The 27,753-nt window shown below is 44.2% G+C and overlaps 1 protein-coding gene across 2 annotated transcripts; it reads left to right on the forward strand.

Annotated features, from left to right (window-relative positions):
* Positions 1-37: 37 nt before the first annotated feature.
* Positions 38-26,614, forward strand: PAFAH1B1 (platelet activating factor acetylhydrolase 1b regulatory subunit 1). Of its 2 annotated transcripts, none has more exons than XM_017822724.1 (11): positions 38-167; positions 15,743-15,953; positions 16,366-16,450; positions 17,948-18,022; positions 19,027-19,233; positions 20,479-20,647; positions 21,498-21,600; positions 22,299-22,527; positions 23,911-24,012; positions 24,628-24,784; positions 26,000-26,614. In XM_017822724.1, exons 2-11 carry the CDS (start codon positions 15,922-15,924, stop codon positions 26,071-26,073), a joined length of 1,233 nt encoding a protein of 410 aa, XP_017678213.1. In that variant the 5' UTR covers positions 38-167; positions 15,743-15,921; the 3' UTR covers positions 26,074-26,614. The 2 variants fall into 2 exon arrangements, with proteins under 2 accessions (XP_017678213.1, XP_017678214.1); XM_017822725.1 differs by lacking the exon at positions 38-167 and adding an exon at positions 326-402.
* Positions 26,615-27,753: the final 1,139 nt, after the last annotated feature.

A 27,753-nucleotide genomic window follows, 5' to 3' on the forward strand; every position in this document is an offset into this window, starting at 1 on the left:
GCGGCCGCGCCGCTCCCGCCCTCCCTCCCGGCGGCCGCGGCGCCTCTGACAGCGCGGAGCGAGCGGAGCGCCCGCCCAGCGCCGGCACCGCGCACCGGGACCCCCGCGCCGGCACCGCCACCCCGCACCGGCACCGCGACCCCGCACCGGGACCCCGCGCCGCGCCGGTGAGTGGGACAGGCGGGCGGCGCCGGCCCCGCGCGGCGCAGCGAGGCGGCGGCGCCGGCGGGGCTCGGTAAGGCCGGGCCCGCCGCCCCCCCCGGCCCCGCGGGGCCGTCCCGGCCCGCGGCCCCAGCGGCCGGCGCTCTCCGCTCCACTCTCCCCCTCCCCTGCGCTCCCCGCCCTCGCCCCGCTCCCCCTCCCTCTCTCTGCTCGCTCTCAAAATGGCGGCCGCGCCCGTTGGTGAGGAGGGACCGGGCGGGGCGGGGGTCGGGGGGGCCGGCCCGGTGTCCCCCCCACCGGGCCGGGCTCAGGGGGGCTCTGGGGGCCGGGGCGCGGCCTCCCCGCTGCCCGCGGGCCCGGGCCCCGCTCCCGCCGTGACTCTGCAGGAAAACAGGGCCCGGCGGGAGCGGCGGGGCGGGCGCGGAGCCCCCGCCGGGCCCGTGTCCCCCCCGCGGGCCGCGCCGCTCCTCCCGTGACTTAGCAAATACCGGGAGAAGGGCACGGGCCGGGGCGAACAGCCGTAAAAAAGCCGTCGGGGCGAGGGGCCCGGCGTGTGCGCCGAGGGGACCCCGAGCATCCCTCCCCGGTTCCTCCCGGGGGTTCCCCCCGTCCCCCTCTGCCGTGGCAGGGCCGGGGGTCGGGCGATGGCCCAATTCGCCAGCGCGGCCGCGGCACCGAAAACAGGGCGAGAATTGATAATCCAGGGGAAGGAGTAGGTGTTGTTTCAGAATTTGCCTCGCATCCCCCGTTTTCCTGCAGTGCTCAGCAGGGCAGCAGCGATAGGAGGTGGCTCATGCCTTCAGAACCAGCTGCGGTAAAACGGGCGAGGGAGGTCTGATCTCCTTCTGGGGGTCATACCGCTGCCTGGACGGCTGGAGGTGCACGGGCTTCCCTCGGAAACCTTTTAATAGCAATCGAGTTTGCTAAAATCTTGTATTTATTGTTACTCCCGAGGTTTTGTTTCGGCAGGAGGTTATACGCAGGCAGGGCTTTCGATGGAAGTTGGGGGGTGGGAGTGGTGCCTCCCTTGGAAAGTTTGGGGTTTGCTCAGTTCTGTGGGCATGAGATTTTTTTTTTATTGTTTTCTGTTTAAGGTGGAGGCAATTAAACTTGACCTTTAATACCAATAATAATGTGACACCTTCCCTTTCTTTGCCATGGTATCACTGGAACCATTTCCTCGCCGGCAGTGCTGCAGCAGTGGGCTTGGTTGGTGCAGGTCAAGTCCTTTTATAATGAATTACTTACCAGGGAGGGGGGAAGGTTAATCTAAGCTGTATTAAAAATCTTTAATAAGCACTATTTTACTATAAATAAATGTTTGGGCATACTGACCTGGCTGAATTACGTATTTTTGTGGTGATTCTTTTAATTGTATGTTCCTATGACAGTATTGTTCATGCCATTAGGAGGTGGTGGTTAAAGAACCTCCGTTCAGTGATGATCATTTTGTAAATGATTGTGCAGCATTCGGCTGGTTTTCGGGAGAGGGAGGGTCTGCTGTCAGAATGTTATTTTCCCTTAGAGTCATTTTGTTAAACAGGAAAATTATGTTAGGGAACTAAACAAAGAAAATATTTTTAAACTGAAAGATGCGTTGCAAATTTCCGGCTTGTTCTCGGGGATCTCGTTTTTCTGTGTTTCTGTTGCTGTTCCTATGTTTGTGGATGCTGTGAGCAGCCATTGAGCAGGGAAGAGACTGGGTGGAGTAAGGAGGCAAAGCTGCGAAATGGCTCGATTACCCTTTCAGAGCTTTTTTTTTTTTCCTCCCTTTGCCGGGGTGGAGGAATACTAATTGCCGTAACAATGAAGTCTCTTCTTTAGGGAGGAATCTAATGGTGCAGGAACCTTCGGAAATGAAACAAATCTCGCGTTCTGTTTTGAGGCTGGTTTTTCTGCAGGGTGGATCTTGATTTGTCTGGCAGTGAGAAGTGACCAGTCACTGTTGCAAAGCCGGATTTTTTTTGTCTGATAACTGTTTCAATTTATCCACTTATTCACTTGTTGAATTTATTTTATTTACGCTTTAGATAAGAATTATAATTTTTGTGCGGGTGTGTTGCACACAAGATTCTCTGAAATCTAGAGAAACCCCTGTATTGTGGCTTCTTGCTGTTATTTTTCCATGGAACTTCTTGGACAGACCAGATTATGGGTGGGCACACAGGAAAAGACAATCCCTGGTATCTCTGGTGACTACAGTGAAGTGACTGCTGTCAGTGTACAGACTGGATTGCATTGCCCTTCTTCATGTGCCAAGTTCCTGTAAAATAACATCTCAGGATTTTGGAAGCCCTTTTAAGCACTGTGGCTCTGTAAGAGCATTGCTGTCCCCCTGCTGCATCGTGGGGGTGACACTGCTGCTGAAAGTTGTGTAGGAAAGGCATTAGAACAAAGGGTTTGGGGAATACAATAGGGATGGGAGGAAGCACCTAGGAAGGGCTGCTTGTGGAACTGCTCTCCTGTTCCACATGTTCCCCATGGCATTCCCACCTGAATTCAGTGTTGATTGGAGCAAGTACAACACCGAATATGGATGATTCTGAAGCAGGTTGAGTTTTTGCTTTTTCATGGGGTTCTCGGTTCTGGAGTCCAGTTTGTGATGGGAGATGGCCACAGAAGAGACTGTGTTTGGTTTAATATGCCCAGAATTAAAATAAGGGGCAGTGGCTTCTGTGTAAGCTCTGTCTAGTTCATTCACCTGGAGTAGATGTTCCAGGATTCAATGGATGTGTGTGCCAAATGTCCGAGTCAACATGGATCCAGGCTAAGACCAATGAAGAACTCAATAAAACACTTGCCTCCTTATGGTTTTGGGTGATTTTTGCCCTTGAAATGATGGCAGTCCCTTTCTGTACAGGAGTAACTTGTTCATTTGGGTTCTACAGAAGCAAAAGGCATCAACACTTCCCCTTCTGGCTGCATGCAAGCTCTGCCCTGTGTGTCCTGCTGACTCCTGTGCCTGTCCTGTCTCCTGTGCTCCTCCCAGCCTGGGGGCTCAGGTTGTGTCCTTTGTCTGCTCACCAACTTGCTGTCTATCCAACTTGCTGTGGATGGGACAGCTCTTGAATCAGCATCTGCTGATTGCCTTGTCCAGTTGGAGTAACTGTGTCTTCCATCAAGAACTCCATAACCAGCTTCCATCGTTAATTATAATGTGTTTGTACCCTCTTGTAGAATATTATGGGGAAACAATAGCTGGTCCCTGCTACCTCAGGGTAGCTCAGTATGTTTATAAGTTTATTTACAACCCTCTGTATCTGCCCTGTATTCCTGAACCAGAGAGCTGGAATTACTGTGGTACAAAGGGGAGCAGCACTGGAATAGTTCAGGTTCAGGCAGCTCTCTCCTACTTTGGTGAACTTCAGGCCCATTTTCTAAACTAAAGGCAAAGATTGGGAGGGCAGCTGAAATGTCAGTGAAGTGAGCATTGAAATACTTCTCAGGCTGAAAATAAGAGCTGCTTAGGCCTAAATTTAGGAAATCAAGAGGACAATAGAAATTGCTAATTATTCTTAATAGATAATAGTTTCAGATTTCCTGTAGGGTGTGGGGGAGTTTCCAGCCTGTAACATGTGATTTGTGGTGGCAGTTGAAGATCTTTCCCAAGGATCAGAACCGTGTGTGTTGATCAGAATGATTCTGGGGTTCTCCTGCAAGGGTTGTTACAGAGAAGTAGTAAGTTACACAGTCCATACTCGCAGATCTGTCAATGACGTTACAACTGGGCTCCTCTTTCTCCCTTTTATAAGAGCTTAAATATCATTGGCAGATGACTACTAAAAACATATTGCATTGGTGAAGCCTCGCAGGGGTGCAGGGACTTTCTCGGGAGCTGACACAAGGGAATGGTGCTCCCAGTGTGGTTTTGGGGAGTTTTATTCATGGGTGATGTTGCTTTGTCTTTTCATCTGCCTGACAGAATAGGCTACACTTCAGTTTAAGTTTTTAAAAATAAGCATTTACGGTAGGATACAATCGTGACCTGTTTAAAATTAATTTTCAAGTACGTAAAGGTGTTTGTTCAGAATTCCTTCTGTGCCTGCTGTCCACGCTGGCGGAGCGCACGTGGCAACACTGTGGGCAGGACTGTGCCACCACTGAAGTGCAGAGCGGGGCTGGAGCTGGAGCTGTGGCATGGCAGCTTAGTGCTGGGGTCCCGAGCTCAGGTTGTGTTAAATGTCTGGGTTTGTGTATTACAGTAGTTTTAGAACAAAGCTTTTCCTCATTCCTACCATGTTTTGAGACCTGCTGATGAATATTACATATTAGAAACACTGGCAAGAACCAGGATTTTAGCTGGTGAGCAGCTGAGTTGCAGTTTTACCCTGGCGATGCTGGGTGCTGCAGGTTGGCCCAACAGATGTGTATTGCTAACTTGTATCTTATCTCAGTAGTTTAAAGAAGGGCCTTTTCTTCTCAATACTCCTTGAGGCAGGACTTGGATGAGGCAATGCTTGTCTCATTCAGCCAATTTAAAAGCTTGGTTTTTTGTTGTTTTTTTTTTTAACCTTCTGCTCTCTCTTTAAGGGATTAGATAGGTGTGACTTAGGCTCTCTTGCTTTTAGTTCAGTGTCATGGAAGCCACCTATCGTTTCACTTCTTGCTGGCATGTACTGTCAGGAAATTGCAAAGAAAAAATGTTACTTAGAAAATAGGTGTATGCTGAGCTCCATTTCCTCAGGACTATAAGCATACAGTCCTTTCAAAGCTAATCATGTGCACAGCATTGTCACACTAAGCAGTACCTAGAGCACTGATGCATGTATAACTATATAAAAAAATCAACATTATTAATTCAAAGTACCTGTTAGTTAACACATTTAGAAGTATTTTCATCATTTCCTCCTTACTGGTACTGCTTCGGAGTGAGCCCTGCAACTTGGCTTGGCTTGGCTTGGCTGCTTGTGGACTTAGGATAAGGATTGTGATTAAATAAATGTAATAAATACATCTTTGTCATTGTGATTCTGTTGATTCTGGAAGACTTACCTGATGTTTTTAATGCTGCAGCCTTGAGAAGGTATTTCCAGTGGTGGGCAGTGTGTGGTAGTTGAGGTGTGCAGGTGGTGCTGCAGCCATGGCTGTCCTGTAATTTCCTTGGATCCGTTGTTAAGTAGGTCTCTGCTGAGGGAGTTGGTCGAAGGGCTGTTCAGAGGCACCTCTTGTTCTCAGGGCTGGATGGTGACTCAGCTGTCACACCTCCTGTGAGGTAAGGCTGGGGGTGACAGGCTCTGTGGCATGATGCTGTACTGGTTTGCATCTGGGATGGCACAGGGGCCTTCATGACTGAGATTATTTACGCCCTCCTTCTTGTATGTGTGTTAATTGTTCCTGTTGTGCTCCACAAACCATAAGTTCTTCTGGTTTAATTAGACAAGTGGTCCCCCGTCTCTCCCCCCGAGATTGCCTCTGCCTTGGTTTTCTGCTTAATGCTAAAGCAAAGGTGTTAAGTTTATCCTTCTTTAAGACTAGAGGAAAATCAGCTGGAAGCATTTAGCCTGTTTGCTGCAGATAAATGACTGGTTCTTCCATAAAGAAACAACCTTGGCAGTTTGTCTTATGCTGTATTCACCTGCTTTTTGGGGTGAAGAAAGAGATTAGATAAACAATTTGGTGTGTTTAAATGCTTGTGTCTTTGTAGTCTATTAAAAGGATGTCATTAATGTGTGTATGTATTTTAAACAGATGGTGTCTATTAAATCAGCATTGGTAGAAGGTTCTCTCTCACCTTCAGCTCTGTTTTAGAGACAGGAGCGTAGTAGGTGAAGGTGGGTCGTAAGAAAAATGAGACACCTTCTACCAGAACCCTGATTTCATTACTTTTGTGTGTCATGAAAGGTTGAGTTCTGTTCCCTGTAGCAGAGTAAGATATTATATATGACAACTATGATTAGCTTTTAGGTTTTGGGTTGGATTTTTTTTTTCCTCTGGGCAAGTGAAGCCATTTTTGGTCAACGAGCTTTGAAAATGGCTAAGGGACTAACAGTGTTCTCAGGATTGACGAGCAGAAGTTCTGTCTGAGTTCTTGTTTGGATTTCTTTTGTGGTTTTGACCTTCTTCTGTTTCTAAGGTGTTAACAGAAGTGTTCCTTTAAGTTTCCTTCCAGATATTTTTCGTATATAAATTTAATCAGTTTACAGTCATTTTAGTTAATATCACATTTTCAGTATTACAAGCGGTTTAATGATTGAATTATTTAAATTTGGATATAGTCCTGTGACCTCCTTTACATGTGTAAGTCTATTACTTAATTCTTCAAGCCAGAGAGGTATAGGGGGAAGAACTGAGAAGAACAAAGTTCAAATCCAGTGTGTGGCTGGTGACCAACACAAGTGAGTACAGGCACTCTTCTCTTAGTGGCCAAGAGAAAGTAGCTTAAATAAGTGGTCTAGAATTGCTACCCCAAAATGTGTATGTGTAGTTCGACCTAGCAGTAATGATACTGAAAAAGCCCCTGGTGCAGCCATGCAGCTAACCCTGCTGTGCTGCCTGTGAGCAGTGTCAGTAGCAGGGTGTAACACCGAGCCCGTAACACTAACCCTGCTCACTGCCCTGGCGCTGGCACAACACTGAGCAGCGGTGTGGAGAAGGCCATGTGGAAAACCTTTTCACACACATTAAAGGTTTATTTTCTACTGCAGTTTGCATTTTTCCAGGCTGTTCCTTCATTGGTAGCTAAATTTACTTGCATTTTCACACAGAACTGAACAGGCAGGTTAGAAGAAGGATGTTTTCCCTTGTCTTCTACCAAAGCCTGCATGTAGACTACACTGCTAACTGGAGTTTGACCTGGAGGAAGCTCAAAGGCTCTAAAATGAAATGATGTGATTGTGCTCGAGATGTTTCTCCTGAGAATTACTCTATCAGAATTGCAAAACTGAAGTGATACATGGAGGACAAATGTCAAGACTGAATTCATTTAAAGACTTCTTTTCCCCCCAAAAAATATTTTCCAAGCAAATTTGGTCCAGATGCCTCAAAGTCATGTAGTGTTGGTGCCTGGGAGGGTAATGAGACCAGAAACGTCTTTTGTTGTTTTATAATCCTGAAGGTGGGTAGTGACTGCCAGTGATGTGCTAAATGCTGATGACAGCTTGAACTGATGTGGAAACGCAGACAGGCATAGGAGTGGATGTGGAAACGCACAGGTGTTTCTTTAGGCAGCACGCAAGGGGAGCAGCCAACTTGCTCCTGGTTTATAGCATGTTGGTGACATTCCTTAGCTTTACATTTTAGATACGATTACAGCCTGCATTCCAGGTGTTCAGAACACAGGCACTGTATCTGATCTGCTATGGCTTGCTTTCTAGTTCCCCATGAATTTGGTGTTGAATTATTTTCAGAACTAAACTACTGTATCAGCTTTGTAGCAAAAGCTGTAAAAGTAGGTGAAATGGAGAAGAAAACAGGCGTAGAATTTTTCACCTTTTTTGTGTTAAAATTATATTTCCTTTGATAAGCCTTTGACTGGAAAATGTTTTTGGTGAGTTATTACAAACACTGCACAGAATGGTGTACTCTGGATGCTACATTGATACATCAGGCAAAGCGTTGACCTGCAGGCATTTTGAGACTTCCTTAATTGCAGAATAAAAGGCTTACTAAACATATGAATTAAAAATAAGGCTCAGAGTTGTAATTCAGATCAGATTTGCTTCTTGTTTTGTTTTTCCTGAATCAGATAGTTGTTGGAGCTCACTCTGTCGTAATCCCTCAGCCAGCTTTACTGATGTAGGCTGAAAAGTGGAAAAAAGATTAACCCAGCTCATAAATGAGTAGCTTTCTTGTATTCTCCGACTCATCCCTGCCGGCTTAGCAGGTGATGGATTCCAATATTTTCTAGGATAAGGTCTGTTTGCTGCACTAAGAGCAGCTGCCTGGCTGTGCCCTGCTGATTGTGCTGTGGATGAGCTTTACTGCTGTACTGGGGGGCGAGATGGAGGCGGGAAGGGAAAGGAACTTGATGTTTTATTTTACTTGTTACTGTTTTTCTTTCCTATCAACAGATAGAGACAGATTTCTAGGGACCTTTTCGGGTCCTAATAGTTTTGCCCAAGAAGCATGGATATTACTTCAGTCCTGTGGAATCTGGTTTTGAGTACATTTGTGCCAAGAGTCGTCCTATTCTGTGTCTTGAGTTTGATAAAGCAGCTTTTTGCTTATGGGGTTTAAAACAAAATCAGACCATAAAAAATTAGTTTAAATTAAAAGGACGTGTTATTATATACTTGCTAGAATTTAGCAACATAATCCATAGATGTAAGAGAACAATTCTTGCAGTCTAGTTCATCCATAAGGACTGTAAGCTCTTACTGCCTGGGAATACTCCGAAATAACCACTTTAAGTCCTCTTGTTAATATGTTATGAAACAAGATACACTGTCAAAGAAGTTTGTAAGGATCTCCTGTGCCAGCCATGTAGCAAGAGACAATGCAACAAGAGTTTCTCCTTTATTAATGCACAAATGGATCTTCTCAGCTTTAAAAATTGTGGAATTTAATTCTGATTGTATCAGTTCAGTTGGTCTTTTTGGTGGCCTTGGTCTCAATAAGTGACAGGCCTTTCACTGGGTTTGTAAAGTTACCTGAAGAGAGAGAGCTAGTTGAAGTAGGATTTTGGATTTATTAACAATTCAGAAGTAAACTCGAGGAGTTTTCTTTCAGGCAAAAAACCCTTTAAGGTCAGTAGAATGTGTTAGGCAATCCGCTCGAAAGGTGGTAGCATGTGCTGGACACTCCAAAAGCTTTTGAGTTTTACACGAGTTGTTGAAATTTTAAATGATTGCAAATTAAGATTTAAGTTTGAACCTAAATGCGAGTAATCCAAAACTAATTGATTTCACAAATGTGAACTTGCTCGTGTGTTTCTGGTGTTGATGATGGCTCACATGCTTTTTTAAGGCCCAAGTGCCTCATATTAGGTGTGCCTGAGCTGGCAGTCTGAGAATGTGACCTCAGATTTTGTCTCCTTCAATAAATGTTCTTGTATAATATTATTTAGAATGTTGTTGCGATAATACTTAGGAAAAAAATGGTCTTGTAGCTGAGTTTATTAAAAGTATTAGGATTCTGCAAAAAAAGGCAAAAACGTACAGTTCCTGAAGCACAGCAGTTCACAGCTTTGCTGAGCTTTCAGAGCTGCATGGTGCTGGTGTGTTCTGCATCTGCTGATGCGTTGGCTCTGTAATTGATGCCATGTATCTCTTCTAATTTTGAATATAATTAGCTACAGTTACGTGTTTAGTGTACGTAGCTTGTGTTTTTGTGGGGAAGACTGTTTATGGAGCCTAAGCAACGGTCGTAAAAACTGCAGAAATTGAATTAATTTACTGTTAAGTTCCTGGAGGAGCCATGGATGTATTTGAGATGTGCACTACCAGATGTGGTTGCTGGACAACAGCAGCAGAGTGAAGCCAGGCTGGTGGTGCTGGTGTGTGGACCAGTTCACTGCTGTTTCAGTGGAGAACCTTGAACCGTGAACCAAGGAATGAGGTTGAAACTGATTTTCTTTGTTTAACTCATAAAAATTAAAAAGGTAAGAGAAAAATAATAAAATACAGGAGGGACAGATGTGCTTGTGAGACTTATGGGAGGTAGGAAAAGTGCTTAAGGACATACTAAGGCTGACTGACAGTTTTTTGTAATAGCTGGTAAGCAAATGTTTCTGTAGGTTTGAGGACTGAAATTACTGGAATGATGAAGATTTTGAGCCTGGAGTTCCAGTGGTGAGACATTCTCATTGTGGTGCTGATGAGGATTTTCTTGGTGAAAGGAGCCCTGGCTTAAGTAATCAGAGTAACTCAGGCTGTGAGAAGCCTGTGAAATGGAACTTCTGAAATTTATGAAGGTCTTACAATGTAACACATCTTCATATTTCTCTGCAGCTTTACTGAGGTGACTTGAAAACTCTGGTTAGAACCAGCACGTCTGTGAGGAACAGTGGTTCACCATGACCTTGCAGTGGCTTTGTGCTCTCTGTATGGCACTGCAATGGTGCTCGTGTTAGTTTTCTTACACTTCTTTGCTGTGGTAGCAGAGCACAGCCGGTGACTGAGGCATTGGCACAGCTGGGTTTGCTGTGCTACCATCACTCCTGAGGGAAGGGGAGCAGGGATCTCACTGCAGGTTGGGTGGATCATAGCTCACTTGGGAGTGGCTTTTACTGGGACTTTTTCTGAAGAGCACAAATGGGCGTTGTTAGTCACTTGAGCCATTTCAGGGATTTGTTTATGGTGTTGGTCCCTAAGAGTATTTTTGACACACGTGATGGGAGCAAAGGAGAGACAGTGGAGAAGCTCGAACCGAACTTACTGATAAGATCCTGCAGAAGATGCATAGGTTGGTTGCGATGGCAGAGTTTGGTACCTGGGGATACATTTATGAAAATGCTTGGATTTGGATGGGCGTCATAAGAACTTTATGTGAAACAGCCTCTTGATGGCTCATGTTGAGTGGAGAAGTTCAAATGCTGAGTTGGTGGGTGCTGGCAGCTGGTCAGCACCGAGTGCAGTGCCTTCCCCTGCTGCGACCCCTGGATGGCGTTTGAAGGGCAAAAGCCCTCATTCCTTCTAGGAGCTAATCCCTGACCGAACCAATTCCTTGCAGGGACAAATGTAGCATCTCACTGAAGGTATAATTTATACCATGAGTTAGTAACTAGTAGTTAATGGTTTACTTGGACCTCCGTGTTTATGGCTTCAGTTATGTCACAGTGCAATGTGTGTGTTTCTTGGAAGCAGCTGGATGGTGGTGGCCCTGCTACGTACAGGCAAACCCACGGTTAAAGCTGGAGCGCTGAGTTACTACAGCTGCCAAACAAAGCCATTGCAATAGGAAATTAAGGGCTTTGGGGAATCTGGCAAAATAACAACTTTCATCCTGCTCTGATATATTTGGGTGAGCTGTGATATCTGTGGGTGTTTCTGCAGTAATTAACAGCAGGAGTCAATAAGTCAAGGGTTATGTCCAGATACACTGCTTTAGCAGTTAGACACTATTTTAGCAGTTAGAACTAAGAAAATTGGCTGGGTTTGATTCTAAAAACTTCTGGCCTCAAGTGTGTTTAGTCTTATGGTAGGTTTGCAGGGTAGATGATTTGCTTGAAATAAATAAAAGCTAAATGTCCAATTCAGGGCCCAGTGTCTTTGCCGGACATAGGTATTCAAACCAAATTTTGGTGCTGTTTACTATCCAGTGTACTCTGCTAAGTAAAACCATAAGGAACTCTGAAGGAATTTACAGACTAGATTTATTTTTTAATGTGTACAGAATGGACAGTTTTAGGAATTTTAATTTGAGTAACTTTGCTTTTGCTTGGTGCCAGTTCAGGTAAATGAACAGGTATTTTTGGCAAGTTGGTAGTAAAATGCTCATGAGTTAATTTGATTCCATAATCTACTTCTCAATTATATTTGGTGAATACTTATGGAAAGTAATATTTAAATGTCTCCTGAAGCAATATGAACACTGTCATAGAAGTACCTGCGGGCCAAGTTGTATCATTTATTGGCATGATATATCATGAACTGAAGGAAATTCTGACAATCTCTTGCCTCAAAGTGATTATTTTTTCGCTACCTCATTGCTGTGACTGTGTGCGTAGCTATTGTGCTTGGATACCTCCTGTAGAGCTGTCTCAGCTAACAAATGGAGCTGAACCTGTTTCAATTTGCTGTTGGTGCATTTATGAATGGTTAGCAGGTCTCTCATTAAGTTATTGCGAAGTTTTCCAGTGATCTGGGAAGCACTTCAACCACACTGATACCCATCACTGGAAGGCCCCAGTGTTTGAAGCCAGGAGGCAGCAGCTGTCTGTCAGATCCTCTCTCTTAGTCACCCTCAGGAAGAGGCTGTTCCTGCCCACACCAGGGCAGCGATGCCCACTGCCAGCGTGGTGTGAGGCTGGCTGGGTGCCCTGCCAGCAGCTGGCTGCAGAAGGGGGGTGTGTGGGGTGGGGGTGTGTGGGGTGTGGGGGTGTGGGTGTGCTTCCCGGGTGGGACCGGCTGTGGGGGCAGGACCAGCACAGGCTCGGAGCGCTGCAGTGGCAGTGAGCATGTCCTCAGTGGGGTGAGGCTTGTGGCCAGGGCAGCTGGTTCCAGTGACAGGCTGGTGCAGTGAAGCTCAGGAATCTCTGAATCCCAGTTTAGGAAGATGGGAGGGGATGGTTAGATGTAAAGAGACAGAGGGCCTTGCTTTTTTTTTTTTTTTTTTTTTTCCAATGAGAAGATCAGAAGAACCTGCACTGTGCTGTTTCCACCTTCCCTTACAGGAGAGGATTCTTCAGCTTTTTGAGTATTTCTGCTCAGTTTGTTGCTCTTCATCAATACTTCTGTGTGTTTCAGAAGCTTGTGCAGCAAAAAATTCTGGCCTGTGATGAATTTTGGCTGTCTCTTTTTAAATGAATCTTTTTTTTAGATTATACTTTAGTATGCCACTCTTCAGTCCTGCAGCACTTAAGGATGAAGTAGGTCTTGTATCCTTATTGTTTAGACATTTCTACCAGTCCTAAGTATAAAAGCTGATCTGTAGCTGAGTGGACAGGTGGGCAGTTGGGATGAGGTGCAGTTGTCTGAGGATCTGCTGCTGCTAGTGGAGCTGAGGAGGATGTTGTGTTTAGGTCAGGAATGGTTTGTGTTGTTAGAAAACTGTGCAGGTCCTGTGCTCCGGGAGGAGTGAGAGGTGACAGTTGGATGTGTTGTACCTATTCTGGTGTCAGGCATTCAGCCAGGTCTAGCTCCCAGTTTTAAACATCTTACAAAGACACCTGATCTTGCTGAAAACACCTGTAGCCCTCTATCGTTGCAAGATTGTCCCTATGCAGAGGTTTGCCACTCAGTGCTTTATATGTGCAGACTATTGATAGGGAATCAAACAGGTTTTAAGTTAGAAACTACAGCTTGGAGGAGTGTAAGTGGATCTATTAATAAAAGGCACGTTCTGTTTTACACTTAATTAGTAGCTGTTATTCGTGGAGAGCTCTATGTAAGTTCAGTCTGCTTTTTCCTGTATTTAATACAGAACAAAGTAAAATTTTCATGCAAAGACATCTTTTCTTTCAAAAAAGATGTGACAGTCTTGACACTGCCTCAGTCACAATAAGCTGCTGATACTAAAGTAACCGGTTTCGGGCAAGATGCAATGAACAGGTGGTGGTTCTCAGCGAGCTGGTTTTGTTCCCCTTGCTGCCTCTGGTGGCTGAGCAGTGTGTGGGGAATGCACTGGGGACTGGGAGCCCTGATAGGTGATGGAGGAGAACTGGTTAGTCTTGCTCTGCTGAAGTCTGTATGTCACAAAGTCTGCTGCAGCTAAAGAAAAGGCAGTACACATGATGGCACATGTGTGTAATTAATGTTGGTCCTTTTGGGCTTTTGGGGTTTGGACATTTTTGCTTGAGTGGGTTTTTTTTTGTTTGTGATTGGTTTTGTTTGTTTTCATTCTGTTCTGTTTTTATCTGGGGTGTGTATGAAGGAGACTGCCCTAAAAATACTTGGCCTTCTTTTCAGGTGGCTTTGTAGTTAAAAAGTCAGGAATACTAAGCAGGGTGCTTGGAACAGCCACTTTTCAGAGGAGTGAGATAGTGTAGATCAAGTGATTGGTGTCTTGTGGCTCAGCTATAATTTGCTAATAGCAGGAGTAGCTGCTTTGCCCTGTAGCTGTTGCAATTTATCTAGTACTAAGATTGGTTCTCACTGACAATTCAGTTAGAACGTGGAGCAGCCCAGGTTTAGGAAGTGTCAGGGATACTGGAGAAATTTGGGGTTACTTTATGTTTGAGAGGGAAAATGTATTTCTAACTAGGTGACATGTCAAGGATGGCCTTACAAACACAGTTGCTGTTATTTTTAGACAAGTGCTATAGTTGCATCTCCTAGATACCACATCAAAATTGATGAGATACTGAGTTTTTTACTGGAGTCAGTGCACTGGATTTACTGGACATCCACTGCATAGTGGTGATTCATAATACAAACCCCACCTTCAGGTTTTTACCCTGGCGGTACTAGAGGCGGATTTTGGCAGTTGCTGTCTGTGTTCTGCTCTCTGGCACTCCCAGCAGTGCTGCTGTGTCTGAAGAAGTGCCTGGGCTCGTTCCTCTGCTCGTGCCCGTTTCCGCGCGGGGTGCCCGCCAGCAGCGCTCTCTGCAGGGCACTTCTCAGCACTGCGGGATGGGATCGTTTTAGATGAACTAAATTTCCATTAATTGCTGTGTGATACTCTGAGTGTGTGCTGAGCACGGGGCATCTGTGGAAAACCAGTTGTCTCTTTACCTGGCAGGAATTAGGTACGAGGCAAGAGTAAGTGAAATGTTTGCTTCTGTTCTCTGAAAGGATGCAGCCTGTGCTCTAGTTTTCATCTGAATTGTTTCTGAAATAGCTGTTGGGGAAGAGGTTAGACTGATTAAGTAAGGTTTTGCCTGTTTAGAGTGCTCCTGTCCTAACTAGCTTGCAGGGGAGTATTATGGTATGCAACATTTGATGTGGAAAATCCACCAGCAGAGTGGAATACAAGCAACTTTCAGCTTAAGCTCATTTTGAAGCAGACATCGGAGCCTAGATAGGTTTAGAAACAAGCCTCTGATCCCCTGTGATGGATAAGTAGTCATTAATGATACAAGCTCAGTATTTTCTTTATTTTTTTCAGAAAGGCTATTGTTTAAGAGAGGCTCCTTACCAAAGTTGTTATTGAGCTGTGCTGGTGAGCTCTGTGTCCTGTGTGTGTAGGGAGGGGCAGAGGTGAGAGGCAGTGGGAGCACTCGGTGGGGAGTTACAGACCCACCTGCTCTCTCTGAGCCTCTGCATGTGTCCTGTTCAGTTTATCTCGGTGCTGAAGGATGGTTGACCAAACTTGCTGAACGGCTGGAGTGAATGATGAGTTCTGTACAGGCACCTGCCAGGTGTGCAAGAAGTGCCATGTCAGCACTTCCCATGGTGCTCACACAAGGTCCCTGCAGTGTGGAGAGCAAAGGCAGTGCTGCCAGTGTGTGTTTGGTGGTGTTGCTGTGGCGGAGGTTGAAGCTGCCAAGTTGAAGCAGGTTGTGCACTGAGAATACTGCTTTCATGTTACTGAATCACAGGATACTAAGGAGTGTGTGTGGGAAAAATGAGTCTGTTGTGAAAGCCACAACACAACACTTGAACTATCTCAAACATGTTGGATTTCAGCCACATCCCAAATTAGCCAGATGTGTTGTGATCACACCACTGCCTTAGCCCAGCTGCAGTAACGGGCCCGTGGTAATGGTGCCACTCTGATAAGACCGAAGAGCTGTTTAAAAATTTGCTGTGCCCTAAATGTGGGCGAGATGAAAGATTAACTGTAGGTAAACCATGTTAACATGTGACTGAAAAAAAGGCAAGTACTGTCTCTTAGTACGTGGTTCTTTTAACTTCCTCAGGTGATGTTGCTGGAGTGGGTAAAGTCATTTGTCTGTTATAATAGTGCAGCACTGTACCTGCAAGGGCCCCGTGCTGGATTAGAGACCCGGTCTTTAAAGCCACTGCTTGGGTAAATCCAAGAGAGCTGCCTGCTGAGTGCTTGTTTCAAGGAAATGAATGCTCTCTCTTTCTCCTCCTTGTAGATGGATTGAATCTTCTGTGTTGAATGCCTCTGGATTTCCTATTGGATTTCACGTCTGGAAAAACACGTGTGATTTAAGCCACTTTGTGGCAGACCGAATTGTGGATCCCGGGTTCCTAAGACTTTAGCTCTTGAGGAGAAGCCGCTGCTCGATCACGTTAACCTGACATCTCAGCCACGATGGTGCTGTCACAAAGGCAACGAGATGAACTGTAAGGGATCATGGGTTTTGTGTTGCATTTCTATTAAATTTCACTTATTAACATTTGTTTCCCAATACATTTTAGAGTTGCTTTGTTCACGTGCTCGTCACGTACTGTGTATTGTGGTTTAGATCTCTCTAGTCTTTATTTTTGATAGAACTGCTGGTATTTGATAATAGAATTGGGAAATGATGAAAATATATTTTCAAAGTTATTAATGGCATAAAAAATGAATTCCTCAATTTACGACAAGCACATGCTGCAAACTGATCTGTGAATTCTACTTTTTTCTTGAGTAAATTATGACAGTTTTTTGCTATTTCACTTCAGAACATAGACAAGGATCTGACCAGAATGTGCTACATTGTGATGACAATCTTTCTTTGACTCCTTAAATTGCACTTTAAATGTTGTTTTGTAGAAATCGAGCGATAGCAGATTACCTCCGTTCCAATGGCTACGAGGAGGCCTATTCGGTTTTTAAAAAGGAAGCTGAGTTAGATGTGGTGAGTTCAAACAAAATTCTTCATCTGTATTTTAGTTTCAAAGTTTGTCAGTTTTATGGCATTTGCATCTGTTTCAAACATGTTTGTCCATTACCTGTTTGCTTGGGCAGTTTTAAAACTGGAGGTGATGAACTTGTACAGTTTATTGCCTTGCCAGAAAAGGGAAAAATAACCATTGGGTGACTTGGCCATTTCTGAGCGAATGGTTTTGTAACCAGATTTGAAATGGTCTGAGACTGTGCAGCTCTGAGGACTGATTTCACCTGGGAGTGTTTAAGAAACAGGAAGACAAAACCGGATTGCTTTTGTGCTCTCCGTTAATCAAACGGAGCAAATCTTTTGAGATTGGAATTGCATCAGGAGTTAAGTCGTTGCCTGAGTCTGTTGTGTGCCCTTTGGGTAACTGCAGTAGGAGGGCAGGCCAAAAACAGTTCATAGAAGTTGATCATCCAACAAGGCCAGATTGGACGGGGCTTGAAGCAGCCTAGCCTAGTGGAAAGTGTCCCTGCCCATGGCAGTGGGGCAGAACAAAATGAGCCTTAAGGTCACTTCCAACCCAAAGCAGCCTGTGATTGTGTGACTGATGAGGGCTCTGGTCAGACTGTGTGGATGCCAGTGACTCAGAGCACTCATTTCTCGCAGCTTTGTTCTGTTGACTTGCCTTTGTCACAGATGATTGTTGGTATCATTTGTAACCTGCTGCCTGTTAGCACAGGAGGTGTGCATTGCATCTGGCTACAGCTAGATTGAGCAGTAAACTTCTGTGTGCTGACTCTGGAAAAATCCTCGCCTTTTCTCTATTACAAGTCTTGCATTGCTCTTTTCCCAAAATGCGTGGTTGAAGTTGACTTAATTTCTCTAGTCTGTTTCCAGTGTCTAATAAATAAGTAGAAATGACAAATTGAAATACCATACTTATAATTGAAAATCCTAATACCACTCCCCTATCTGCCTTATCTATCAACCTAATTAAGTTTCCTCTTCCCAAAGGTTAGAAAGACAATCTAAATAGGCTAGATGGTCCTGAGGGAAAGAGGAAATGCTGTTGCTAAAAGTTTCACATGGCTTTTTTTGCAAGAAAATCTGAATTGGAGGGGGCTGTACTAAAATGAAAAAAAAAAGTTAAAGGCTGAAATTATTTGAGTAATTTGGAAGGATTCAAGTGTAGCTCTGCAAAGAGGGATTTAATTTTTTGTATAGATTATTCATGCAGATAACTCCAGCTTTTACAAGTACTCCTAAAGTAGTAGGTTAACATCTGGCCTCTGACCGAGGTAGCCAGTCCTCAGAGCTTTTATCTTTCATGGAATAAACCGTGGCATTGCTATTTCCCCATGCCTGTGTTATTCTGCATCTAATTTAGGATTATTCTAGTATGAGATTGTCATTTTGTACATGGAAAGAAAGTGCAGCATTTAGTTACCCTTCTGTGCCTTTGATGTTTGTTTTTATGTATTGCTTTTCTTCCTCTTTCTTTATTTAAATGTATCTCCTCAGAATGAAGAGTTAGATAAGAAGTATGCTGGACTTCTGGAAAAAAAATGGACATCTGTTATAAGATTACAAAAGAAGGTACGTAGAGATCTGATGGATTTATTTGTATAAAAAGTTAACTCTGAACAGAATGTTCCATATTTTCCTTGTCAGACAAATGCAGTGGTAAGACAATGATGCCTCGAAGATGAATGTTTAGGGCTTTAGTAGGCAAAATAGCTAAATCCATGTTGTAGAAAATGTTTTGTCTATCTCAGTGCTGGCAGAGCCATCCTCTCCGTGTCTTTGTAAAAATTCCTGGGCTTCAGTTTATGGATTGCTTGTGCAGTCCTGAAGCTGAAAAGGCAAGAGGTGCCTGGAGGCAGTTGGTGAGTGGGGAGCTGGAATAGCTGTGTGCAGGGTTAGCACGGAGGGATCAGTGCTGCCCCTTGTCTTTGGCCATGGCCCCAGAGGGAAGGAGCCATTAGCTCCAGTGCATTAGAGTGGGGGATTCTGCTGCAAGTGGACAGTACAAAGCTCTTTTTAATTGTGGTTCATTGGCTTGAGAGTGTATTAAAAGCAAAAACCCCCTGAAATCAGCGTGTTAACAATGCAGACCTGTCTCCTGTGCGGGTAATACAGCGAGGGTCTATTAGCCCTCCAGTGCCTCTGTTGTTGGTTAATGGCCATGCCAGCACCATGGGGGTCACAGCTCCTGCAGCAGGAGCATTCCTTTCTGTTAGCACAACCTCCTTTGGTAGTTTGGCACAATAGTAATTCAAACGTATTTGTACAGGGGATTTTGTAGAACTTTTTTTTCCTGTGAAAATATTTGGGAATTTGAGAAGAATAAATGATTAATGATGAAATTATTAAAGAATGAGCTATAAATTATTAAAGAATAAACTATAAAGGATTAATTTAGGTTTGATTTTTAAAAACACCAGTGCTGCTGAATGTTGGTAGTCATGTTGGGTCCATGCAGTCTTTACTTTACTGTGAGTTTAGGAGTCAGTTGTGATTTGGATTATTAATGCAAGAGTGTGAATTAGATCTTGTATAAACCCAGAAATGAACAGTCTCTTTAAAATTCATGCACTTAGGTAATGGAATTAGAATCGAAGCTGAATGAAGCTAAGGAAGAATTTACATCAGGTGGACCTCTTGGTCAGAAACGAGACCCTAAGGAGTGGATTCCTCGTCCTCCAGAGAAGTATGCACTGAGTGGGCACAGGAGTCCTGTCACTCGAGTCATTTTCCATCCAGTTTTCAGTGTTATGGTCTCTGCTTCAGAGGATGCCACAATAAAGGTATGTGTGTATTCTGGAGAAATGAACTAAGCAAGTCAGAGCTGTGTAATAGGTGACATCAGTGTGTCAGGCTGGACGTGTTGGACTGGTGGAAGGTTGTTTGTTCCTGGTTCTGCTTCAGTAGGGACAGTTCTTTCAAGTACGGTGCCCTCTATAATCTACAAGTTTTAGTTGTATGCCGGTCCAATTAATGTCTTCAAGAGTATATTACTATCCTTTGGCTTGAAGGAAAAATGAAACTAATGTGGATTTAGAGACCTTTAACCTGTTCCTGTTTCTGCAGCAAACAAACAGGGCCAGCTGAAACAGCGACAGCTCCGTGTGCGGTGAATGTTGTGGAGGGGCCTAACCAGCTTTGTTTTCACTCTGTTATGAGTGAAATACCCACTTTGTTGGGTGTTTTTTGGTGGTTTGTTTTTTGTTTGTTTAGGATATAATTTAAAATGAAATATCTCAATTTTGTGCTTGAGAGACGCAATAAAATCTGGAAGAGCTCGTTTTGTTTTGAAGGCTTTGTTTGTGGTTAGATGATAGGCAACTGACTTAATTAGGAGGTGAGAACGGGACTTCATGCTCTCCTGCAGTTATTAACTGCAAATATTTGTTTAATTTCTCAGCAATGTGAATGTCTGAATGTATCAAGCTCTTCAAAGGGGTTTGGATTATCACCCCTAACCCAAAGCATTCTGAGTATTGCTCTGTGGTATGCAGGATATTTGCTGTTCCGTTCTGAAGAAAGCCAGTGAATGCTGGAGCCACAGTAAAGCTTGGCAACGGTGAGGGGGATGTTAAAGAGGATCCTTTCCCCACGACTGAAAGTGGGATGTATTGCTGGAGTTAGGGAGCTGGCACAGAAAGAGATGGAGAAAAACAGTGAAGAAAAACAAAGTGGATTGTTCTGTCCAATGTTTTTGAAATTGATCTTCTTAATTTTTAAGGGTGCTGGTTGTTAAGACTTCCATATACAATGGAACTTGTTCTCCTGCTGGGTTTATAGTGCTTTAAGGTTAACTGAAAAGCAGTTTTCAAAATGCATGAATTCATTTAATTTATAAGTAACAAAATTACATAAAAAGAATGCTTATTTTTCTGTGCTGTTAAGCTTTTTTAGGGCTGTCTGTCTTTGTCTCTTGCTCAATTAATTATTGAACAAGGTGTCAGACTGGCCTGCAGAGTGCAAATGTGAGGCTGGAGAATACAAAGAGTAATGGGCTGCTGCTAACGGATCCTCTGTTCCCTTGTCAGGTGTGGGATTACGAGACAGGAGACTTTGAGCGAACCCTGAAGGGGCACACAGACTCTGTGCAAGATATTTCCTTTGACCACACTGGCAAACTCTTGGCCTCCTGTTCTGCTGATATGACCATTAAGCTATGGGATTTCCAGGGCTTTGAGTGCATCAGAACTATGCATGGTAAGGTATAAAGGGATTGATTTAGCAGTCTGTAAAGTGAGATTTTTTTTTTTTTTTTAATCCAGGAAAACTGCTGATGTGGAAAGGGGTTGTAGACCAGAGTATTGTCCAAAAGAAAGAGGGGGGATATTTTGATGCTTTGAGTGCTCTGTAAATTAGGGATACATGTAGGACCTGTGGAATGAAATAGCGTCTCAGATCTGCTATGCATGATGCTGTGGGAAGCATCCCATAATGGTACTGAAATGAAATGGCAGTTAGAGGGATTTTAACACTAAAGATTAAATGCTTACTAGACAATGAAACTGCCTTCAAATCAGTGAAAGATTGCCTCCTTCAGCCCTCTGTGTCCCTGCTGCAGGGCTGCAGGAGGGGAGCCATCTGTGCCACAGGAGTTGTGGCTGCTGTGTGTGTCTGATCACATGGGAAACTGCCCTTTGCACTGGGTTCAAAAGCCATAGGAAAAATGGCAAGGTGCAACAACCACACCTGTAAGATTCTAATATTGACAGCAAATGTTTATTTTATACTCTTATGTAAAAGCATTTTTCGTGCTTTTAGTATCATCTTGGAGGAGTGGTGAGTAGGAATAGAGAATGTTTGAGACTTACAAAAATAAACACCCACGCATAGATGTACCCAAGTAAACAGAAAGCAACTTTAAAGGATGCTCAGTGTTTGGACGGTGTGGATTCTAGAAATATAGATAGTTATTTCATAAAACCCCAAGTTTACATGTAAAGATTATTCCATAAAACATGCACTGCTGCTGTAGCTACTTTCCCAAGATAAAGTGTGCTCTGTGAAAACTCTACCACTGTCACTTATAAAGGTTTTATTTTGGTTTTAGGTCATGACCATAATGTTTCTTCAGTAGCCATCATGCCCAACGGAGATCATATAGTTTCTGCCTCGAGGGATAAAACTATCAAAATGTGGGAAGTCCAGACAGGGTAAGTGCACTTTTGGGCAAACAGCAACACCGGAACAAAGCGAGCAGAAAGCACTTTGTGTAGGAATGGGCCACAGGAATCCGAATGTCAGCAGATATTATTTGAATTAAGGAATAATGATGTGCCCTTTAGAGTAATTCACTGAAGGATTCTGCCTCAATCGTTGGGGCACAGGTGTTTAGGTGTTAGTACTGACTCATTAAAACTAACTAGGTTTGTCTTTCTGGGAGCTGTGAGTATAGAACTCAGGACCAGTTAGGAAAACAAATTCTCTGGTTAACCATGAGTTTAGAGGGAGCATCTCTTACCTTTCTGGACACACATCAAGGTGTATCCTGATTATTTTTTTGTTGTCTTGCTTGTTTCATTCATCAGTTGTCTCTTTAATATCTGAGTGACCTGTAAATCTCTGCTTGTTCTTAAAATACCTATTTAATGCAAGTAGTTGTGTCAACTTCATTTTTCCCTGAGCTTCCTGCTTTCTACCTTAACAAGGATTTGTCATCTCTTAGCTATCACTTCTTTCTCATGTCCGTTTTCTCTCCATGAACTGTTTATGACCTTGTCCATCACCAGCCAGTACTAAAATATTTTATCTTAACTACTAAGAGTAGGTCAAGTGTCCTCAAATATGTAAGGCATGTGTAATGGGTTATTGGATGGTGGCTGAGTCGTGCTGTGGGGTTTCTCTCGCACAGTTACTGCGTGAAGACTTTCACGGGGCACAGAGAATGGGTGCGCATGGTGCGGCCCAACCAGGACGGCACCTTGATTGCCAGCTGCTCCAACGACCAGACCGTGCGCGTGTGGGTGGTAGCGACGAAGGAATGCAAAGCTGAGCTCCGAGAGCACGAGCATGTGGTAGAATGCATTTCCTGGGCTCCCGAGAGCTCCTACTCCACCATATCAGAAGCTACGGGATCAGAGGTAACGTTCACACGGGGAGATGTTTGTCCCTGCTCTGTGTAGCGCTGACAGTGACTGAGCTTTGGGCCCAAAGGGTACAGCAGGTGTATGGGTGCTTTTGGCTGAGCATCTTGGTGTGCAGTGAATCCCCTTCTTGGCGTGACAGGATCCAGCTTTTGTGTTTATCAGTAGGATCTACCTTTGTGCTAGTGAAAGTGAACTTTAGAGAGATGTTCTGTTCTGGGAAGGGTGAGAATGGGAACACTATTATATTGCAGCAAAAAAATGTGGAAGGCAGCTGCTCTGGCAGAATGTGAACATTATAAGGATGCTTAGCAATTGGAAGCTGGCAGGAGGAAGGAGTCAGAAATGCAGAATGAAGCTGCCTTGGGTGCACTGTGCTGGAATCAAACTCTTGACTGCTGTGTCCTGCTGCACAGTTATTGATGGGAGAAAGCATTCCATAACTAATGAATCCCCATTTGTGTGACCACAGATACCTCTTCTGGTGAGCCTTAAGGAAGGCTTGCTAAAGGCCAGCAAAACTTTCCTCCTAAGGATGCCAAAGTGTAGAAGAAATGAACTAGACATTAATTCCCATTTCTAGTCAGGTCCCCTGGCATTGCGGTCCCATCCTGCACCTCCGAAGGGCATGGACACCCCAGGGAGAAGTAGCTACACTGAAGACAGGGACTTGTCTAGTGATGAGGTTTTACAGGTTATTTCAGTCAAATTTTACTTGAATCCTTAAAAGATCCTTATAATCTTTTAATTATAAGTAATTCAAACAAAATCCCGCGTGTCCCTTCCTGTTGCGGGAGGGCTCTGTGGTGGAGCCTCCCCTGCCACCTGCTGGTGGGAGCGGGCACAGCCCGCGCGGGAGCACCTTCCCTGCACACCTGGGGCAGGTGTGGCTCCGAGAGCTCGGCCCTGGGACACACCGGGCGTGGGCACACACAGAAATGACTTCACAGTAGGAAGTTCTCAGAAGTTCCTCATCCTGCCTCGTTGCAGGATGTTTTATGAGGAATGTGAATACAGAGGTATGCATGAGCTGTGTCCTCGCTTGTCCCGAGATGTGGGACTTAAGCTGTGCCTGCTGTGAACAGAGGATGTCTTGCAGTGGGCAAGTGTGTATTCAAAGTGTTACTTGGCTTGTGGCATCAGCAGGATGTACAACCATTTCTTTTAACAGATTGTTTAATTCCTATTTTTGTGTAAATCTCCTAGCATTAGTACCAATGCCTGTGACCCAGCTTTGGCAGTGTGGGTTTATTCACTATAAGCTGTTGTACAGTCTGATTTTGGTACTAAGCAATACCACTGGGAAGGGATCTTCTTACTTCCTCCACGTCCCCCCATCCATCCCATGTATGCCATAACTTAAACCATAATTTTCTGTAGACTAAGAAGAGTGGCAAGCCTGGGCCTTTTCTGCTGTCTGGATCCAGAGACAAGACCATTAAGATGTGGGACATTAGCACTGGCATGTGCCTTATGACACTTGTAAGTCCATTGGTGTTTTTGTGGCAGTTATAGCAGCGTACGTAAAACCAGTTTTAATGAAATGTACTATCTTGCATGTTATGTTTTGAAGAGAAGCCAGAGTTATGGAAATAAGGCAAATGCTGGAAATACAGTTTTAATGGCTTCTCTAGTTCAGATATTGTTGCTAAGAAATACTGAGTATCTCCAAACCCACAGTGTGAATGCAGTACTGAGGTGTAGGTTCTGTGGTGTTGGTTTGTCTGCAGAAATGCTGATAATGGTCTGAATTTTGTCTTCTGTAAAATGTTATGTTGTTCCCATGTGTGGGACTTCCCGCAGGCCATAGCCTGCTGTTTGCAGCCGGGATTCTGGGGGGTGGTGCTGGGAGTGGAGAGCAGAATTGGTGCAGATCACATGAGGACTGCTGTTTGTTTGCCTTCAAGGACAGGAACACACATTGTTGAGAGAGCTGATAGAGGTGTAATAATAGAAAACGGAGATAAACTCTGAGTAGTAACGGGCTTCGGGAGCTCAGCGCTGTCCTTGCAGGGCCGGGCGGGGTCCCGTGGTGTGAGCTGGGGGATGCTCGACTCTCAGCCTGCACCTGCTCACTGATCTCTCCTTGTGCACAAGGTGGGCCATGATAACTGGGTACGTGGTGTCCTGTTCCATTCTGGGGGAAAGTTTATTTTGAGCTGTGCTGATGACAAGACTCTCCGTGTCTGGGACTTCAAGAACAAGCGATGCATGAAAACTCTGAATGCGCACGAACACTTTGTTACCTCTTTGGGTACGTATTGCTCCCCGTGCTCACTGCCAGGGCAGAGCCAGGGCTGCAGCTGAGCACCAGGCTGGCATTCACCTCTGAGCTCTAGTGGTGCCTTGTGCTCTGTATGTGTTAATCAAATAAGGAAAGAGAGGAGTTGGACTGTGCTGGATTTTTCCACTTCTGCTGCCAGTGTTGCACATGGATAAGGATGTTAACTGCCAGGGAGTTCTGGAACCTGTCACCAGAGTGTGCAGGGGTCTGGGGAGTGCTCTACTGCCAGTGCTTGCCCAGTAAAAGGAAAACAGGGTGTGTGTGCACAAAACAGAAAAAAATTGCTTTGAATTCCTGGGCATTCCTGGTTGGTGTTATCAGATCTTGGTAGACATTAGTTCCCCCTTGCCCTGGTGAAGCCAGAACAAACCAACCCCTCTCTTGTTCAGCAAAGCTACCTTTGCTCTGAAGTCTTCTCTGTTTTTTTTCCTGTGTTCCCCTGGCAATTTGTAGCTCCTTCAGCAGAGCTGGGTGAGTTTTGTCAGCAGGGAGCCTGGAGCTGGCTGCTGAGGTTCCCTGACCAAACTGGCAAGTCTAATTAAATGCAGGACTTGACTTCCCCCTGAAATGGCTGAGGACAGCTGATGAGAACGGAGTGAGGAACAGTGTGAGTTGAAGAACATCAGACCCTTAGCCAGGGCCTGGTTAAATCTGGAACAGGCTCCCTCAGTTAGAGCTGAGCCTTCCTACAGTGAGGCTGATTCCTCTTGCTTAAATTTCCCTGTCCTGACTCTGAGCCAGCCCCACGTTGATTTCTATATATGAAATACTTGGGGATCTCCTGGGAACAGTACGCTGTACATTTTTAAATACCAGCTCACAGACTGTACTGTCTGCAGCAAAAAGAAAAACTCAAGTTTCCCGATTCTTGGAACACCTCTTATAAAATACCTGAAGTGCTGTCTCTGGGTAGGATTGAAGGGTTTTATCAGTATGAGATATTTTGTATCTTTATCTTGATTTCTTTTGCATGAAAGCTCCTTTCTAGCTGAACTGAAAGTAGATTTTCACGCTTTACAAAGTTACGGCATGAGAGAATTTGCCTGCAGGAGTACGGCCACAATGAGCTTTGGAGTTTAGCCTTTAGCTGGTGGAATTATTTTGAAAAATCAGCGCCATTCAGTAAGAGTGGGAAATGCTGAAGTTTTGGGTTCGTTGGTAATGTGAGCTTTTGTCTCCTGGCAGATTTCCACAAGACAGCCCCGTACGTGGTGACTGGGAGTGTAGATCAAACAGTAAAAGTGTGGGAGTGCCGCTGATGGAGTTCACAGTGACCCCTTTTCCTCTGGATGCACTCAGATACCATGGTTACCCATTGAGCTCTGTTTAAATAAATATTGTCCTTTCATGTAAATTATTCTGGATGTAGATTGAGCTTATTAAATGTTACACACAAAGTATTCATGCATGGTGAATCCAAATTGTATACTGTAAATTTACATACGTTGTCTAGAAGTACCATAGGTTTAAGAACATGGGCTGGCATTGGTCACATCAGACCTGAGAAGGCAGAAGTGGGATGATTGGAATAGGGCACTTAACTGAATAGTTGACAGTGTCATTATGTTGGATAATTTACCTGTTTTTCTTTCTGCTGTCTGTTGGTGCCTGAATTGGTGACCTCATTTGGGAAAAGTTTTGTAGGGCTCTTTCAGAAATGTGTATCTATGTAACATCACTTAAGTGTGCTTAATAAATCTTCTCTAAGAATACTAGATAATAAGGCTGCAATTCAGAATCTTCTGAACCTTATATGTAATTAATGGAAATAAATTAAACTCTGGAATATTTGTCATGAAACATTTGCCAAATCAACAGAAAACACTTGTTTTGGCCTCCTATCACGCAAGGGTTGGTATATTTATAGAACTGACTGTAAACCTGAAATAAGACAACAAATCTTAGCAGCTGATGTGATAAATGTATTTATTTTTTATTTGGTCATTGGTTAAGCTGTGCTGTTAAACTAAGTTTAAATGGTTTTTTTGTTTGGTTTTTTTTATGCTAGACAAACTTCCAGGAGGAGTTGTCCATCCCACTAGAGTTTAGTGATCCAGTTTCCAGTAGAGCTTCCTCTCCCAAATGACTGCCATGGTCCAACTTGCTGTTTGCTTTCTATGTTTGTTAGAGATGTGCAATTCCTATTACACAGCAGGATCAAAGGACTCTTCCCTCATTCACTGGCAGGAAGTTGGGGTATACAAAAGTTTCCTTAATGCCTCCTTGAAAACCCTTTGACAATGAGGTGATCCTCACCTTGGCAATGTGGCTCCAATAAAAACATCCTGGGGTTTGCATGTGGAGAAACACCTTGGGCTGCCGCATTTAAATGCTTTAAAGGAAGCACTGAATATCTTGAGAATCAGCTAACAATGGCAGGTCAGATCCATACAGGCCTCTAAAAGAAAAACACCTGAACAAAGCCCACTCCCATCTGTGGGAATGATGCTAAACACTAAAACCAAACCCAAATCCTATCAGCAAAACCAGCCCAGCTCGGTTATTAGTATTTATGTTGTTTGGTGTACACAATTTTTGATTTACATATCCCTAAAGTTACATATTTTGATCTGAAGTGAATGAAAATATTATAAATTAATATTTTAATCAGCATTTTTGTGACAGATTCCATTGTAGATAACAAAGAATTACAATACTTATCAAACTAACCAGGTCTTTTTAAAAATCCACTTTAAAATTGACAATACAATGAAGAACCAGGCTGATGTTTTAACAGGTGAATTTGTGCTTTATTTTATTCCTTTGATTTAATCTGTGGCTTTTAAACTGTCCCTTTTAAAGCTGAGAGTCCCTGACCAGTTTAAGGTGGGCTGGAGGGCAAACACACTGCACTGGTGGGGGAAGAACTTCCACAGTTGCCCCAGAGGGAAGGACCTGTTGTTCTGTGGGAGGAGCTGGATGGGGGTGTGGGATCCTCT

Source organism: Lepidothrix coronata, unplaced genomic scaffold (assembly GCF_001604755.1).
Source record: "Lepidothrix coronata isolate B3197 unplaced genomic scaffold, Lepidothrix_coronata-1.0 Scaffold99, whole genome shotgun sequence".
Lineage (NCBI taxonomy): Eukaryota > Metazoa > Chordata > Aves > Passeriformes > Pipridae > Lepidothrix > Lepidothrix coronata.